General features: G+C 54.9%; 1 protein-coding gene across 2 annotated transcripts in view; it reads left to right on the forward strand.

Annotated features, from left to right (window-relative positions):
- USO1 (USO1 vesicle transport factor) overlaps window positions 1-16,860 on the forward strand; it is a 31,026-nt gene extending 14,166 nt beyond the window's left edge. For both annotated transcript variants that reach the window (XM_078875329.1, XM_078875330.1), the window contains 12 exons: window positions 718-923; window positions 4,181-4,291; window positions 5,319-5,437; window positions 5,928-6,109; window positions 6,539-6,660; window positions 7,073-7,211; window positions 8,170-8,348; window positions 9,020-9,076; window positions 9,955-10,053; window positions 11,711-11,845; window positions 14,253-14,456; window positions 15,263-16,860. In XM_078875329.1, the coding sequence (XP_078731455.1) occupies window positions 718-923; window positions 4,181-4,291; window positions 5,319-5,437; window positions 5,928-6,109; window positions 6,539-6,660; window positions 7,073-7,211; window positions 8,170-8,348; window positions 9,020-9,076; window positions 9,955-10,053; window positions 11,711-11,845; window positions 14,253-14,456; window positions 15,263-15,364 (1,655 nt within the window). In that variant the 3' untranslated portion in view covers window positions 15,365-16,860. The remainder of the gene's footprint in view (window positions 1-717; window positions 924-4,180; window positions 4,292-5,318; window positions 5,438-5,927; window positions 6,110-6,538; window positions 6,661-7,072; window positions 7,212-8,169; window positions 8,349-9,019; window positions 9,077-9,954; window positions 10,054-11,710; window positions 11,846-14,252; window positions 14,457-15,262) is intronic.
- The last annotated feature ends 24 nt before the right edge of the window (window positions 16,861-16,884 follow it).

Consider the following 16,884-nt stretch of genomic DNA (forward strand, 5'->3'; position numbering starts at 1 on the left):
GTGTGGACAGCGTCACGGCCAGCCACCTTTGTCCCACAAGCGCTGATGTTTTATACACGATACGAGGTGATGAAGATTATGATGATGAAAAAGATTATCGTGGTGGTGGTGGGAGTGATCACGTTGGTAGTGGTGTGTAAGAACAGTTGTCTTGGTGTGTCAATGATGATGATGGTGATGATAGCGAGAGTGATTCATAATATAGGTTTTTGGGTCAGATCGCGTTATTTATAAATGTGTCGTAACCCTCCACCACCCGACACGGCCAAACAGTAAAAAATGTGTCAGGTTTTTCAAAGGACAAAATAATTCACTTCTTTAGCCCACCGGTGTGCTGAAGAGAGAATCAACAGCATTTTGAAATTTGAGTACGACGTGACACATTTTTTACTGATTGGCCGTGTCGGGTAGTGGAGGGTTACGACACATTTATAAATAACGTGATCTGACCCAAAAACCTATATTATGAATAATATTGGTCGCGAAAGCCTACGTGTTAAAGCGATAGTGATTATAATCACCTCTGTGATAATGGAAGTATTTGTGTGATAGCGGTGGTCCTGGTGGTGGTAGTGATGTTGGTGTAGTGTATGATGTGTGTGATAGCGGTTTTGATGGTGGTGCTTACGATGATGGCGGCGGAGGCGATGATGATGACCAGGGTGCGTGGGTGCATGCTTGCGCGCGCGTGTGTTTGTGCGTGCGTTGCCGGCACAGCCAGCGCCATCTCGGCGGGACAGCTGCTGTGCGGGGGCCTGTTCTCGGGCGACGCTCTCTCCAACTGGTGCGCCGCGGTGGCGCTGGCGCACGCCCTCATCGGCAACGCCGCCCAGAAGGAGCAGCTGCTGCGGGTGCAGCTCGCCACGTCGCTGGGCAACCCACCCGTGTCGCTGCTGCAGCAGTGCACCAGCATCCTGTCGCAGGTGCTCGCCGCACAACTTCGCCGCCCACGAGTAAACGAGGCGTGTGGGCACTCCCACCTCTTGGCCGGCGTGGAATGAGAGGCCAAATACCCTCTGGAGGGGCTCCCCCATCGAGCTTTGTCAGCATTTGTCAGCAAGCAATTGCAGGGCTGCACCTCTGTCTTTGCAATGGAGGCTGTACACTAGGCGGGGTGGGGTTGGGGGGGAGCATTGTCTTGACTCGGGGTATGGATAAATGTCATTGCCGAGTGGATTTCTGCGCAAATTACCATTGAGGAATTGGCGCTCATCTCCTGTTTACAGCAGCCGTGAGCCATTGGTGGTAATTGCACATTCCCAGGGCATTGCCGAGTTTATCCACAGCAAAACCACTTTTGACTTCCATACAAAGTGGTATTAATTTTATCACCCCCCCCCCCTGCCCGGAGTGCGGGATGATGGGTCTAGTCAACCCTCACAACTAGGATTCGAACTCACAGCTTCCCCATTACGAGCCGCTAGCTCTACCGTTGCACCACCTGGCCGGGTAGCAATGCAGCGCGGGCAGCTGCCCCTCAACGCGCACACCCCAGTCGCTTGGGGCACTGCAAGGCGCCCGTGCGGCGACAGAAGTGACTCGGCACGGGCAAGGCAATTAGAAACGCATCGCCGCCGCCATGCCGGAGATATCACCCACTGGTACCCGATTGGTGTTGCTAAGCCGCTGGCGGTGCCCGTGAACGACTAAAGAACCGCGTGCATGTTTTGTCCTCTCTACGATGCGCTCCGGCGTCGGGGGGAAGGGGGGGGGCATCTGAGACGACCTGCACGACCCCAACGTCAGTGCTTACAGGCCCCCTCCCGCCCCCCCTCACCACCGCTCTCCTACCTGTATCTCACCCCACTCTGCTCCCTTCTTCCTCCCCGTGTGCCCGTTACGGAGACAGGGCGACAAGCTGGTGAGACGGGTAAGTGTGGCGCGTGTCCGACCCCCACCTTCACCACAGGGGGCGACAGGAGGCACCTAATTACCCCCCCCCTCGCTAACCCCTCCCCTCGACTAACCCCCTTTTCCTGTCTAACTCACGTTGTCTGCTCACCTGTGGCTCACCTCTGGCTCACCTGTGGCTTACCTGTGAGCCTGCGTCATTGCTGTGGGTTTTTACCAATAACGTCTTAATGTCCGATTACCGTTAAACCGGGGCTATGAATGCTTTTGTGGTTGCATTGTCCTTGCATTGGTTCGCCTTTTGGTGGTCTATTCTTTAGCACTGGTGAAAAAAGGAGGCTGTTTGGTGCAGGCCAATGAGTTTCAAGGACGGTGCATACTCTATAAAAGCATATTTGTTTGCGTTTTTTGTCTTACCCCAAGTGTGTGTGGTTTTGCAGACATGGTGCCATGTCATTGGTGTCTATTTGGTGATGGCGGACACCTTAACATCCGTGTTCACGCCGGACAGGACAAAGCCCCTTTTTTATCGTTCAGTATCTTGACACCTGGCGAGATGGGCGCCATAGTTGTAACGTCTTTAGGCGGCGGCGGTGTCCCAACGCCAGCGCCTTCGGGCCCCGATTGCTGTCTGCGTATGGGCTGTGGTGGGTGCCTGCGGGGTGAGACAAGTTTGGGAGTGTGCCTAACAACGTTTTTGTCCTAACAACTGTGTCCTAGGGCTTGTCGGAGTTTGTGTTGGAGTTTGTGTTGGAGTTTGTGTCGGAGTTTGTGTCGGAGTTTGTGTCGGAGTTTGTGTCGGAGTTTGTGTTGGCGTTTGCGGTTTCTTCTAATCGTGTCTCATGCCACTGCCCTCACTCCGCACCCCGCTCTGCACAGTCTGCCGTGATTGTTGATTGATTGATTACCACCGCAGCCACGGTGCGGCTTGGAGCGGCTGTCACTTGCTCCCCAGTCTCCTCCGTTTAAACACAGATCGAGCCGTTACGTGCTGCACGCGACCGATGATTGGTAACCTTGTCCCGCGTGACGGAGACGGCGCAAATTTGAATGGGACACAGACAAAGGTGTCCCCCTGTATGGCCTCTAACAAGCTGTTGGGGCAAGTGCCGTTATTTAGAATCGGTGTGGCGCACGGAGAGGGGGTGGGTGGCCAGCACCACTCCCGGTGGCCTTTTTCTCCAAAGTGCAGATCTATACACAGTCGTGTTTACACACTGCACCCAGGTACTCATTTAGGGCTGAGTTAACCTAGGGTGGTGCTTGTAACCTATTGTTATTTCTCTGGGATACACACCTATGCACACAGCACACACACACAAGATCTCTTTCTCAATATTAATCATCGCTCTGTACGTCCAGTGAGGATGTGTTTACCAATCGTCAGGCGCATGGAGCGTGTGTTTTAATCGTTGAATGGAGACGAGTGTTAAATGTGGGGCATGAGCACTGGAGTCTAGAAAACTCCCTTCATCGTTCGTGTACATCTCACAGTGCGCACGACTGGGTGACCCCCACCGTAAAGTGGTACAACTTGCCCTCCAGTGCGAGCGAGCGAACGTAGGTCCGTGCACCTGTAAGCGCCACGAGAGAGCCCGTGTTGGCTGTGCGGGTTTGGGAGTGGGTGGCGGGGGATGGTGGTAGTGGGAATGGGGGAGCGGGGTAGTGGGGGCGTGGTAGGGGAGGCGGGGTGGGGGGCAGCGTGTATGGAGCGAGTGCCGTTCTCCGCAGTGCTCGGGTCCACCGCCCTCGGCACGATGATCGCCAGGATGTTTGAACAAGACTGCTCGGCCGGATACATGGACAGATGTCTGGCCGCGTTCTCCTTCGGACGTTCGCCCGGATGCTCCGTCTGCCGGATGTTCATCCGGATTTTTTGGGCAGGCGCCTCAGCTGGATGCTCGAGCAGATATTTGGCCAGATATTTCGAGCAGACGTGAAGCCGGATTGTTGGCCAGATTTTTTTTGTGGGACGCTCGGCCGGGTTTTAGCTCGGAAATTCGCACAGATATTTGTCCGTATTGTCATCTAGATAATTGGCCAAATTGTCGACCAGATATATGGCCGACCGTTCGAACAGATATTTAACTGGATTGATGTCTGCATTTTTATCAGGATGCTCACCCGGTTATTGGCTAGATAGTCGGCTGGATATTTGGCCTGATCCATCGTCTGGCTGCTTGGCGGGTTGCCCGGTTGGACGCTCGATGGATCACGCTGGCGCCCTTGCTGGCTCCAGTGGCGACGGCCGATGGTGTGCGCCCCGCGTTGGTGAAGGGAGCAGTACTTCAGAGAGGCGGTGTCCTGTGTGCGTGCTCCGCTCGTGCAGGGCAACAAGGTGCAGACGCGCGTGGGCCTGCTCATCCTGCTCTGCACGTGGCTCACGGACTGCCCCATCGCAGTCACGCACTTCCTGCACAACCCCGCCAACGTGCCTTTCGTATCCTGCCGTCAGGGAGGGGGGGTGGTCCTCTCGTCAAACATAAAAAACTACAGCTGGGCATTGGAATGCTCTTACTGTCACGGTACATGCATCGATTCTTGCTCGATTGAAAATCGCTAGATTATTAAACGTTCATAATGCCTTATATATATGCACACCACTGTATATTAACACCACTAGTTTTTATATGTTCACATCGTATAGGTTCTGATCACTAGATTCCCGACATTCATACCAGTATAGATTCTATAGATTGACACCGCATACACTTGCACCAATGTAGGTTCTATAACAATCAATTCTACACCAACCCGGCGTCTCCGCTCCACATAGGCAAACGGACAGACAGACAAGCAGGTACACAGACAGATGGGCAGGCACACAGACAGACGAGCAGACAGACGGGTACACACAGACGGGTACACAGACAGACAGATGGGCACACAGACAGACAGACAGTTTAACACGTAGGCTTTCGCGTCCAATATTATTCATAATCAACGTTTTTGGGTTTAGATCGCGTTATTTATAAATGTGTCGTAACCCTCCACCACCCGACACGGCCAATCAGTAAAAAAGACAAATAGTTCACTGCTTTAGCCCACCGGTGTGTTGAAGCGTGAAACCACAACATTTACAATTTTTGAGTACGACGTTTCGCTGGTAATTGCATCCAGCATCATCGGGCAATTCGCCAGAGCTAGAGCAGAGCCTCACCATTCTGGCGAATTGCCCGATGATGCTGGATGCAATTACCAGCGAAACGTCGTACTCAAAAATTGTAAATGTTGTGGTTTCACGCTTCAACACACCCGGTGGGCTAAAGCAGTGAACTATTTGTCTTTTGTCAACGTGACACTTTTTTACTGATTGGCCGTGTCGGGTGGTGGAGAGTTACGACACATTTATAAATAACGCGATCTAAACCCAAAAACGTTGATTATGAAGACAGACAGACAGTTGGACACTTCGCCGTCGTTGCGCCGCTGGTCTTCGCGCTGGCCCTTGACGGCGCTCGCCGCAGCTCACGGGACAGATCTCTGAGAACCTGGGCGAGGAGGAGCAGCTGGTGCAGGGCTTGTCGGCGCTGCTCATTGGCATCTGCATCTTCTACAACGACAACTCGCTCGACAGCCACACGAGGTGCCGCTGCCCGGGAAGGCCTCACCGAGTCTCAAGACTCATTAAGTGTTTCGCAGTAGGGAGCGGGACGTTGCTGCTGCTGCTGCTGTTGCACGTAATCCCAATTGAGTAATTTTTTTACAGGTAATTTTTCAGCATTGGGATGTTTTTAGCAAATACCGGTTACATAGCATGTACACTATGAGACCTCCTTTACCAGTGGCAAAATATAGTAATAGGTTTTTACCCTTTCAACTGGTACAAAAGGTGTCAAAGTTTTTGTACGAGTTTAAAGGGTAAAAACCTATTACTATACATAGCATGTGTCTATATATTTTTTAGCTAACTATGGGAGGAAAACCGGAGAACCCGGAGGATATCCATGCCACCCCTGATCAGTGTGTTACACCTTTGTTGTGACCCGTGCGTCATCCCGACCTCACTCCGCGTGGGACCTCCTTTGCCCCCCCCCCCCCGCCCGCCCTTAACCCGCTGGCTGCGGATGGCTCAGACCGAAGCTGAAGCAGCTTGTGGAGAAGAGAATCGGCAAGGAGAATTTCCTGGAGAAGCTGGCGGCCGTCTCCAAGCACGACCTCTACTCCAAGGCGTCGCAGAAGCCCCAGCCGGCGTTCCCCGGGCCCGAGCAGGTGTTCTTCGACCACGAGTTCACGCAGATGGTCCGCGAGATTGAGGGTGCGTTGTCCGCCTGTCTGCATGTCCACATCTCCAGTTGTTCATCTGTCTGTCTGTCTGCGTGTCTACATGTGTGTTTGTCGGTCTGTGTCTCTCGGGCAGATTAAAAGAGACGGAGAAGATGACAGTCGCTCTCTGCGTTGATTCATCTGTCCTTAAATATGTCTGCCTATCACTGTCTGTCTCTCTACCTGTCTGTATGCCTGCCTTCCAACCTGTCCTCTCTTCCTCTCTTATCTTCATACTCACACTTGTAAGCCAGCATTGTCTCCTCCATCTCTCCAGTTGTCCATCTGTCAGGTCGATTACCAATCCGTCTGTCATTTTCTCCGTCCGTCGGTTTGTTTGGGCGGGTGGCGGGGTTGTGACAAGACCGCCCTTCACTGCGCCCCCGCCCCCTCCCTCCCGGCGCGCGCGTGGCAAACCCAGGCTCCATCGTGAAGGCCGTGCAGAAGTCGGCGGAGGAGGACCGCAAGGAGGAGGAGGTGCACAAGGCCATGCAGCAGCACGACAGCGTCATGGCGCAGTACAAGGAGCTCATTCGCGAGCAGGTGAGAGGCTCTGCCCACCTCTCCGTGTGGACTGGGGTGGGGGCGCGAGGGGGCTCGGTGGTGGCAGAACGATGTGTGCCGCTGTCCCGTGTACTGGACACTCAGATTTGGGGGAAGGGTGGGAGGGGGTGGTAGCTCGTGATCTGTCCTGGTATCAGTGTACGGGACGCTCGGAACGGGCGATGGTAGACCTGCACGTGTATCGGTATTGATTGGGCCATGGTGATAAATAATATAACGTGACACGCACGGTGGTATCGGTGGGGTTTTACAGGACACCTAGTTCGGCGCGGTGGTGGGGCATCGTGACGCGCATGGTGGCGTTACGTGACGCGCGTGGTGGCGTTACGTGACGTACGTGGTGGAGGTGTTGTATGACGCTTGGTGGTGGTGTATGATGCGCGTGGTACAGGACACTCAGATCGGGGAGTTGAAGAAACAGGTGGCGTCGCTGGGCATGCAGCTGGAGCAGGCGCAGGCCACCGTGAGCCAGCAGGCAGCGCACGTGCAGCAGCTCAAGGACCAGTACAATCTGCTCAAGGTTCAGGCCGGTAAGGCCCACTCGCACGCACAGGGCACACCAAGACAAAGGAGACGGACGGACAGACGGAGCTAATCTATGTATGTATGTTGAACTTCTATCGCACTGTATGTAGCCAACCGTGCTAATCGGAGGTGCTTATGTATAAACGCGTTGAACATTCGTTGGAAAGGGTTAAGAACAAACAACGACAGTCGCCATTCGCCGCTAAGTGGTGGTAGTGGCATATCACCACAGCACTTGTGCCAGGCTAAGTGCACTTTGAGGCCACATGAGATGTCAAAGGCTCGCTGGCAAGAGGAGGTAACCGGACAGACCCAGGTACCATGGGTTGGCTAACTGAGATTACCGACTGATAATTAATTACTGGCAGATGCCAATAGGCATACAAGATAGCACAGAGATCCCCTTTAAAGTCTTAACAGACTTTTCGGGCAAGTGGTGTTGGCGAGCACCTATGAAGGCCGGCACGGCACACGAGGGGGTGGGTGGCCAGCACCACGCCCGGCCGCCTTTGTCTCCCGAATGGAGATGTTTACACACCGCCAGGTACTCATTTTAAGCCGAGTCAACATCGGGGAGGCCCAGGACCGGTTCACTGGCGTTGGTGGCCGTGAGCAGGAATCGAACTGGAGTCAGCAGAGCGCGGCGCGCTGACCGCTTCGCGACCGCATACGTACACGGCACGCACACGCAAGGGCACACACGCGCAAAGTTGCACACGCGCAAAGGTGCACACGCGCAAAGGCGCACACGCGCAAGGGCGCACACGCGCAAGGGCGCACACGCGCAAGGGCGCACACGCGCAAGGGCGCACACGCGCAAGGGCACACACGCGCAAGGGCACACACGCGCAAGGGCACACACGCGCAAGGGCACACACGCGCAAGGGCACACACGCGCAAAGGCACACACGCGCAAGGCCTCTGCCAACGAGTGTTGACGTTGCCGTTGGCTGCGCCGGGCAGGCAAGGACGGGCCGCAGGCCGCTCACGTGGAGGTGAACGGGCTGGGCGCCGCCGGGGCCGACGGGGACGAGGCCGCCGAGCAGCTGCAGAGGCTGCGCGCCGAGCTGGAGGAGCAGAGGACGCGTGCCGCTCACGCCCTCGGCCTGCTCGCCGAGAGGGAGGCGCAGCTCAGCGCGCTGGTGACTCGCCTACGCACACACACAAAGACAAAGATCCCCCTTGTAGCCTGAACAGACTGTAGGAGCAAGTGCTGTTCGCGAGCACCTATTAAGGCCGGCATGGCACACGATGGGGTGGGTGGCCAGCCACACGTCCAGCCACCATTGATTCCCCAATGTTGATGTTTACACGCAGCACCAGGTTAGTATGTATAGCTCTGTTGACCGAGGGGGAGGCCCCAGGACTAGTTTAGATATTCGTCGCTGGTTGTTGATGTGAGCACGAATCGAACGCGGGTCGAACTTGCTGGGTTCGGAGCGCAGTGCGCTTACAACTGCGCCACCGCTCACACGCATTCGCAGCAACAACAAACCCCATTCGCCACTAAGTGGCGGTGACGTCACCACGGCGCTTGTGCCAGGCTATGTGCACTTTCAGGCCACATGTTAGTGTCGAACGCCCGCTGGCAGGAGGTCATGGGACAGACCCGGGTGCCATGAGTTGACTGACTGAGATGACAGGCAGATGCACCACCTGTGTGCACGCACACACACACATATAAACTCACACACGCACGCGCGTGAGCAAACCACAACGCCAACACCTCGACCCGCACGTGGACACTCACGCCTTCGCCTGTGACCCCTCACCCCCTCCCCCCTCCGCACACCGCGCGTGTCGTGTTCGGCAGAAGTCGGGGGTCGCGGTGTCGGGAGCCAGCGACCACGCGGACGCCCCCAGCGACCAGGTACCACGGCGGGGCCTGCCGGGCGCCATCGCTCGTCATCCCCCCCTCCCCCCTCTCCCACCTCTCCCCCTTGGGCCGGCGCCAGGCGACGTGCCGAGCGCTAACGGGAAGCGGCCGAGAAAAGCGATCCGTAGCAGCGGTAGTCGGTCGTGGTGACGATGCTGCAGCCTGCGGGACGTTGTGACATCACGTGTGTGTGGTGGTGTTACTGCTGTGTGGTGGTGTGTGTGTGGTATCACCGGTGTGTCGTGGTGTGGTGTGGTGGTATCACCGCTGTGAGGTTTTGTCTATGTGGTGTGAGGTCTTGTGTGCGTTTGTATCACCGGTCATCCCACTCTACTCCCCTGGTGTCACCGCTGTGTGGTGGTGTCACTTGGTGTGTTGTGTGTGGTGGTATCACCGCTTTGAGGTCTTGTGTGTGTGTGGTGGTATCACCGCTGTGTGGTGGTGTGTGTGGTGGTGTCACCGCTGTGTGGTGTGTGTGTGGTGGTATCACCGCTTTGAGCTCTTGTGTGTGTGTGGTGGTATCACCGCTGTGTGGTGGTGTGTGTCGTGGTGTGTGTGGTGGTATCACCGCTGTGTGGTAGTGTGTGTGGTGGTGTCACCATTGTGTCGTGGTGTGTGTGGTGGTGTGTGTGGTGGTATCACCGCTGTGTGGTGGTGTGTGTCGTGGTGTGTGTGGTGGTATCACCGCTGTGTGGTGGTGTGTGTGGTGGTGTCACCGCTGTGTGATGGTGTGTGTCGTGGTGTGTGTGGTGGTATCACCGCTGTGTGGTGGTGTGTGTGGTGGTGTCACCGCTGTGTCGTGGTGTGTGTCGTGGTGTGTGTGGTTGTATCACCGCTGTGTCGTGGTGTCACTTGGTGTGGTGGGACCACAGGAGGTGGAGGCCCTAAGGAGCCGGGTGTCGGCCCAGGAGAAGGAGCTGGAGCAGCTGAAGGGTGAGCGGAGTGACCTGCAGGAGCGACTTCAAGCCGCAGTACGTCCACAACGTCACCGTATCCACCGCCTCCGACTCCACCACCGCATCCACCATCGTCACCCTCACCACCTCCACCCTCGCCACATTCACCACCCACCTTCATGACCACTGTTTCAAAATCGCAGTTGCCATCTTCAGGATCTGCTACCGTACCCCCCTCCACACACTCCCCTACCTCTCATCTCACTCTACTCCCCTCCACGCACTCCCCTACCTCTCATCCCACTCCACTCCCCTCCATGCACTCTCCTACCTCTCATCCCACTCCACTCCCCTCCACGCACTCTCCTACCTCTCATCTCACTCTACTCCCCTCCACTCACTCTCCTACCTCTCATCTCACTCTACTCCCCTCCACTCACTCTCCTACCTCTCATCTCACTCTACTCCCCTCCACGCACTCCCCTACCTCTCATCTCACTCTACTCCCCTCCACTCACTCTCCTACCTCTCATCTCACTCTACTCCCCTCCACGCACTCCCCTACCTCTCATCTCACTCTACTCCCCTCCACACACTCCCCTACCTCTCATCCTACTCCCCTCCACGCACTCCCCTACCTTTCATCCCACCCTACTCCCCTCCACTCTCTCCCCTGCCTCTCATCTCACTCTACTCCGCTCCACGCACTCCCCTACCTCTCATCCCACTCCACTTCCCTCCACACACTCTCCTACCTCTCATCCCACTACTCCCCTCCACACACTCTATTCATTGGTAGGTCGCTCATTCGCCTATGCTGGCTCGTCCGAAGTTCCCTTTGCCCCAGACATCCGTGCTGTGGTGGAGTCCCTGGCCCCGGTGCAAGTCCAGGCTCAGGGCCTTCCTCCTGTCCTCTGCCTCACTGCCTGCCTTGCTCGCACTGTACAATGCACACGTTCGGTGTTACTGTGCAGCCTCGAGATGTGCCTCACGCGTTCACATGGAGACCCACAGACTCGCACAGACACCCACAGATTCACATAGAGAGACCCACAGATTTACATAGAGAGACCCACAGACTCGCACAGAGACCCACAGATTTACATAGAGACCCACAGACTCGCACAGACACCCACAGATTCACATAGAGAGACCCACAGATTTACATAGAGAGACCCTCGGACTCGCACAGACACCCACAGATTCACATAGAGAGACCCACAGATTTACATAGAGAGACCCACAGACTCGCACAGAGACCCACAGATTTACATAGAGACCTACAGACTCGCACAGAGACCCACAAATTCACATAGAGAGACCCTCAGATTTACATAGAGAACCACAGATTCACATAGAGACCTACAAACTCGCACAGAGAACCACAGATGCACATAGAGACCCACAGACTCGCACAGAGACCCACAGATTCACATAGAGACCTACAGACTCGCACAGAGATCCACAGACTCGCACAGAGAACCACAGATTCACACAGAGACGCACATATTTACATAGAGACCCACAGACTCACATAGAGATCCATAGACTCACGTAGAGTCCCAGAGCCCCATCTAGAGACCATGGTTGAGCGTGTCGATAAATGAGACACGTCCTCGCTCTTCATGGCGCCTGTAGAGGCTACGGAACTGAGCACCTGCGCCACTCCTCATTCCTCTGGTGTTCTCCGCCCCTCCACCCCCCCGTACCCCCCCCCCCCCACACCCCGCAGGATGCACGGGCGTCCGCCCCCGGGCTGGCGCTGGCCCCTGGCGACGACGACGCGGCGAGTGGTGGCGCCGCGGCGAAGCTGGAGGAGCTGGAGGCGCGCGCCGCGGCTCTCGAGCAGGAGCACGAGCAGCTCCAGGTGGGGGGGGGGGGGGGGGGCACCGCCTGGCGCCGCCTGGCGCAGCCGCAGCCGGCGCCGGCAGCAGCAGGGTGCCCGTCGCGCACAGCTTTCTCGTGGACGACGATGATGATGAGGATGATGAGGATGATGATGAGGCTGATGATGATGAGGATGATGATGAGGTTGATGATGATGATGAGGATGATGATGAGGTTGATGAGGATGATGAGGAGGATGATGATGATGATGAGGTTGATGATGAGGATGATGATGATGATGAGGTTGATGATGATGAGGATGATGATGAGGTTGATGATGATGATGAGGATGATGATGAGGTTGATGAGGATGATGAGGAGGATGATGATGATGATGAGGTTGATGATGAGGATGATGATGATGATGAGGTTGATGATGATGAGGATGATGATGAGGATGATGATGATGAGGATGATGATGAGGATGATGATGATGAGGTTGATGATGATGAGGATGATGAGGATGATGATGAGGATGAGGATGATGAGGATGATGATGAGGCTGATGAGGATGATGATGAGGTTGATGATGAGGATGATGATGAGGTTGATGAGGATGATGAGGAGGATGAGGAGGATGATGATGATGAGGTTGATGATGAGGATGATGATGATGATGAGGTTGATGATGATGAGGATGATGATGAGGATGATGATGATGAGGATGATGATGAGGATGATGATGATGAGGTTGATGATGATGAGGATGATGAGGATGATGATGATGAGGATGATGATGATGATGAGGATGATGATGATGATGAGGATGATGATGATGATGATGAGGTTGATGATGATGAGGATGATGAGGATGATGATGATGAGGATGATGAGGATGATGAGGATGATGATGAGGTTGATGATGATGAGGTTGATGATGAGGATGATAATGACCGTATTTTGCGTTCGAACTCGGACATTGGGTCTAGATTTGAAGTTTTCGTGACTGCAAGGATTCCTACTCTTTGGTTTTTTCGGTAAAGTCACGTAGGTAAAAATTAAAATAAATAAAATCACGACGTTTCAGAGACGCACTTAAGCGGTGTGCTTTCGCTAGGTTGTCCCCACCTGAAGAAGGACGCTTGTGCTGCGCCCGAAACGTCGTGATTTAACTTATTAAAATTTTTTACCTACGTGACTTTACCGAAAAGAGTATCGGACATTGGGTATTTTGACACAGACGTCGGATGGACAGCTACAGGAACATTAAGAGGTGTGGTGTCCGGAAAAATGTAAGGAACTGGAAAGAGAGGGGGGGGGGGGAAGACCTCGCCGAGAACGGCTTGACGACGACAAAAAGAGATCGGTGCCAGAGAGATGTGGCACTACTTGAGCATATTGGCACAAGACAGGGGAAAGTTTAAACAAATGATGAAATGTGGCGTGAACACCTCCGGGCTGTCTGCACATGGGATCATGTTGATGATGGGAGGACAGTAGATCTGGCAGAGAGGTTGGGAGCGGCGCCCTATCCTATGGATTTCTGGCAGTTCACAAGTGTTGGCTCAAGCGTCCCTGACGCATGAGACCGTGTGTCCAAATACGGTCCAGGGTTGTGCTTGTGTTCAACCATTACTGCTAAAATGAATGCACTCCCAGAAGGCCGTGCCACTGATGGGATGAGTAAAGAAAAAGATCTTCAGATTTTTCACGTGGAGGGATATGCATGTGAAAGAGGAGCATTGTCCGCTTATCTATTGCTAATCACAAATGGTGGTGGTGACAGTCGTGGAGGTGGTTGCCACTGTGATGATGGTCGTCGCTTTGGTGATGAAAGTGTTCATGGAGTTGATGGTGGTCGTGGTGTTCGTGGTGGTCATGGCGGTCGATTTGGTGATGGTGGTGGTGATGACAATGTTGATTTCGATTTAAAGCTTTCGTGACTGCAGGGATTCATCTTCTTGGTTCTTTCGGTAAAGTCACGTAGAAGGGAAATAATACAATAATACAAATAAAACATAAAAGAATGCTCACGACGTTTCGGCCACAACGCAAGCAGCCGTCCTCAGGTGAAGAACAGGTCTGTCGGAAAGGTCTGCTAAAGTCCTCTTGATATGCAAATTATTTTGTCAAGGCGCTCTTCCCCCTCCAACCCAGCTTAAATATACGCTCCAAGCCTGGTGGTGTTTCATTCAGACGCTGTCTTTCCGACAGACCTGTACTTCACCTGAGGACGGCTGCTTGCGTTGTGCCCGAAACGTCGTGAGAATTATTTTATTATGTTTAATTTTAATTATTTTATTATGTTTAATTTTAATTATTTTATTATTTCCCTTCTACGTGACTTTACCGAAAGAACCAAGAAAATGTTGTTGATCACTACAAAACGTGCTGCTGCTGCTGGTGGCGGTGACGGTAGTGGTGACGTTGGCTGCGTCTCTGCCCAGGACACGGTGCGGCTGCTCACGGAGGAGAAGCTGGCACTGGCGGAGTGCGCGGTCAATACCGCGCTCCTGCGCCAGGAGGTGGTGCGCCTCAACAAGGAGGCGGGCGACACGAGGAAGGAGCAGGACGACCTGCTGGTGCTGCTCGCCGACCAGGACCAGAAGATCATCGCTCTCAAGGGCCGCCTGCGCGAGCTGGGACACGCGGTGAGACGCGTGGCGCACGCGCCGCAAATACCACAAACGCAACGGCGCGTGACGCAGCTGTGTTTTGGCACCGATTCACGTCTGGCCTCATTTTTGCTTTGTACTTTATGTTGTTTGTTTCGCTCTGGTAGTTTGAGTGGCCCAGGTCTCGCTCTCTCTTGAGTCGGCACCTGGTCACGCGACATCAACTTTGAAACTGTGACACGTGGCTCTGTGGGAAGTGTGGGGGTTCCACGTGCTGCGACAAGGGCTCTGCGGCACAAACTGTGTTGATGCCGGGTCGGTGCTGTGGCACGTGCGTTGTGGCGCACCGATGTGACTAACGGTGGCACATTCTTAGGTTTTTTCAGTAAAGTCACGTAGGTAAAAAATTTTAATTAATAAAAGTAAAATAAAAATAAAAATCACGACGTTTCGGAGGCAACACAAGCTTCCGTCTTCAGGTGGAACAGTCACAGCACGATAGTTGTATTTATACGATAGCTGTATTGATACAGCTATCGTGCTGTGACTGTTCCACCTGAAGACGGAAGCTTGTGTTGCCTCCGAAACGTCGTGATTTTTATTTTATTTTAATTTTATTAATTTTAATTTTTTACCTACGTGACTTTACCGAAAACACCTAAGAATATGAATCCTTGCCGTCACGAAAGCTTCAAATCTAGAATTAACGGTGGCACATTCGGCCGAGTTCACCGACACGCGCCGAGCGTGGTGTCGTGGGACACTTGGGTACGCCGAGTTGTCGTGGTGACCGTGGCTCGTTGTGCCGAGTCGCCGTGAACCGCGTGCGCTTGCCGTGGCAGGTGGAGAACGACGAGGATGAGGACGACGACGACGATGAAGATGACGACATCTCGGAGGGCGGAGACGACGAGGGTGCGGGGGCCGACTCCCCGGATGAGTAGAGAGGTCGAGCTGCACGGCGCCGCGTCGCCTACGACCCCCCCCCCACACGGAGAGAGAGGAGCGACGGCGCAACCGTGACCAGAAGGACGTCGCACATCCCCCAGCCACCTTCCTCTCGCTTCCCAGCCCCCTGCCTTCGTCGTCCCCCCACTCCCCGCGCCTTAATCTTCCGCTCGCTCCCTTGCCTTCATCTCCAACTCGAATCTCCCACCCTCCCCCAACCCCCACCCCCCACCCCCGCTTTGTCTTCAATCTCCCTGCTCCGCTTCGAAGCGAGAGGCGACGACGCGCGGCGCCGGTAACGTCCACCCTCGTGAAGAAACCGCGGCGTGGAGTGGACAGGGGTGAGGGTTGGGAGAGGGGGGGGGAGGGCGGAGATGTGCGGAGGGGGGCCGGCCCCCTAGTGGGGGGCACCCCAGGGTTGTCCCTTTAGTCGCCGCACCCATCCCTCCAATCGCCGTGCCCCTCCCCGCCACCGTTGCCGAGATGCCTCCCGCAGGACGGTTCGTTCGCAAAACCCAATAGAGCAATAGGAATGTTCCGGGGGCGAGATTGTCCACGCGGTGTTTACGAGTTGACCGATGATGATGATGACGACGACGGCGGGGGCGGGGGCGGTAGCGGCGACAATGTGCTGCCATGTATACAAAGTATACTCTACTAGAGAGACGGCGCGTGCGTAACGAAGAGGGGCGCGCTGCCCCAGCGCACCGGAGCCAGGCCGCGAGCTGTGCGCGTTGTTGGTTTGCGAGCGACGGGGGAAATTCGCTTGTCCAGGTGGAGGTCTCTCGGCAGCCGGTGACAGCCGGAAGTCGAGAGCGGCGGTGTGGTGGCCCAACTGACCGCTCGGCTGTGGTGGACCCCCCCGCCTCCTCCCCTCCCCCGGCGTTCATGGGCACGGGAACAAGGGATTGGTGAGTGTCAGCATTATGCAGAGTTGTTTTAGCAGGGGTTGTGGTTAGGCTTAGGAATGAAGGATTAGGGTTGTGGTTTTGATGTAGAGGTGGGAACAGTGCCCGGGCTTCGCATTTGGGATCGGGTTGGAACTTGCATTTTAGATATTATTGAAATTATGGATAGAATTATTGATAAGTATAGGCTTAGCGTTTGGGTTAGGGGTTATGCGTAGGGGTGGGGTTAACGTTAGGGTTTGGAGTTGGGGTCCCGGTCGAGGGACAGGGGGATGGAGTTGGGCTCAAGGGCTGTGATGGGCAGCGGCTCTGCCTCTACCAGGGCAGCAGTGCTCCTCCACGCCCTGCTGCCCTGCAGCGCTCCCAACGGCACGCGGTGGGGAGGAGAGGCCCTGGGGCGGGTGCCGTGGTAGTATTTAAGACGTGCGTCCACGTTGATGCATATAGAGAATGTGTGTTGGATCGCAAGAAGAAGATATATTTTAGGTTTCATCGATTTACTCGGTTTGGAGGCTGCCCCTCCCTCCCTCCCTCAGCCACGTGGGGCTGTTGTTTTCGTATGTGATTCATAAAGCCGTTCCTACGACAAACGATTCTGCTGCTGTTGA

This window comes from Lampetra fluviatilis, chromosome 41, assembly GCF_964198595.1.
Source record: "Lampetra fluviatilis chromosome 41, kcLamFluv1.1, whole genome shotgun sequence".
NCBI classification, from domain to species: domain Eukaryota; kingdom Metazoa; phylum Chordata; class Hyperoartia; order Petromyzontiformes; family Petromyzontidae; genus Lampetra; species Lampetra fluviatilis.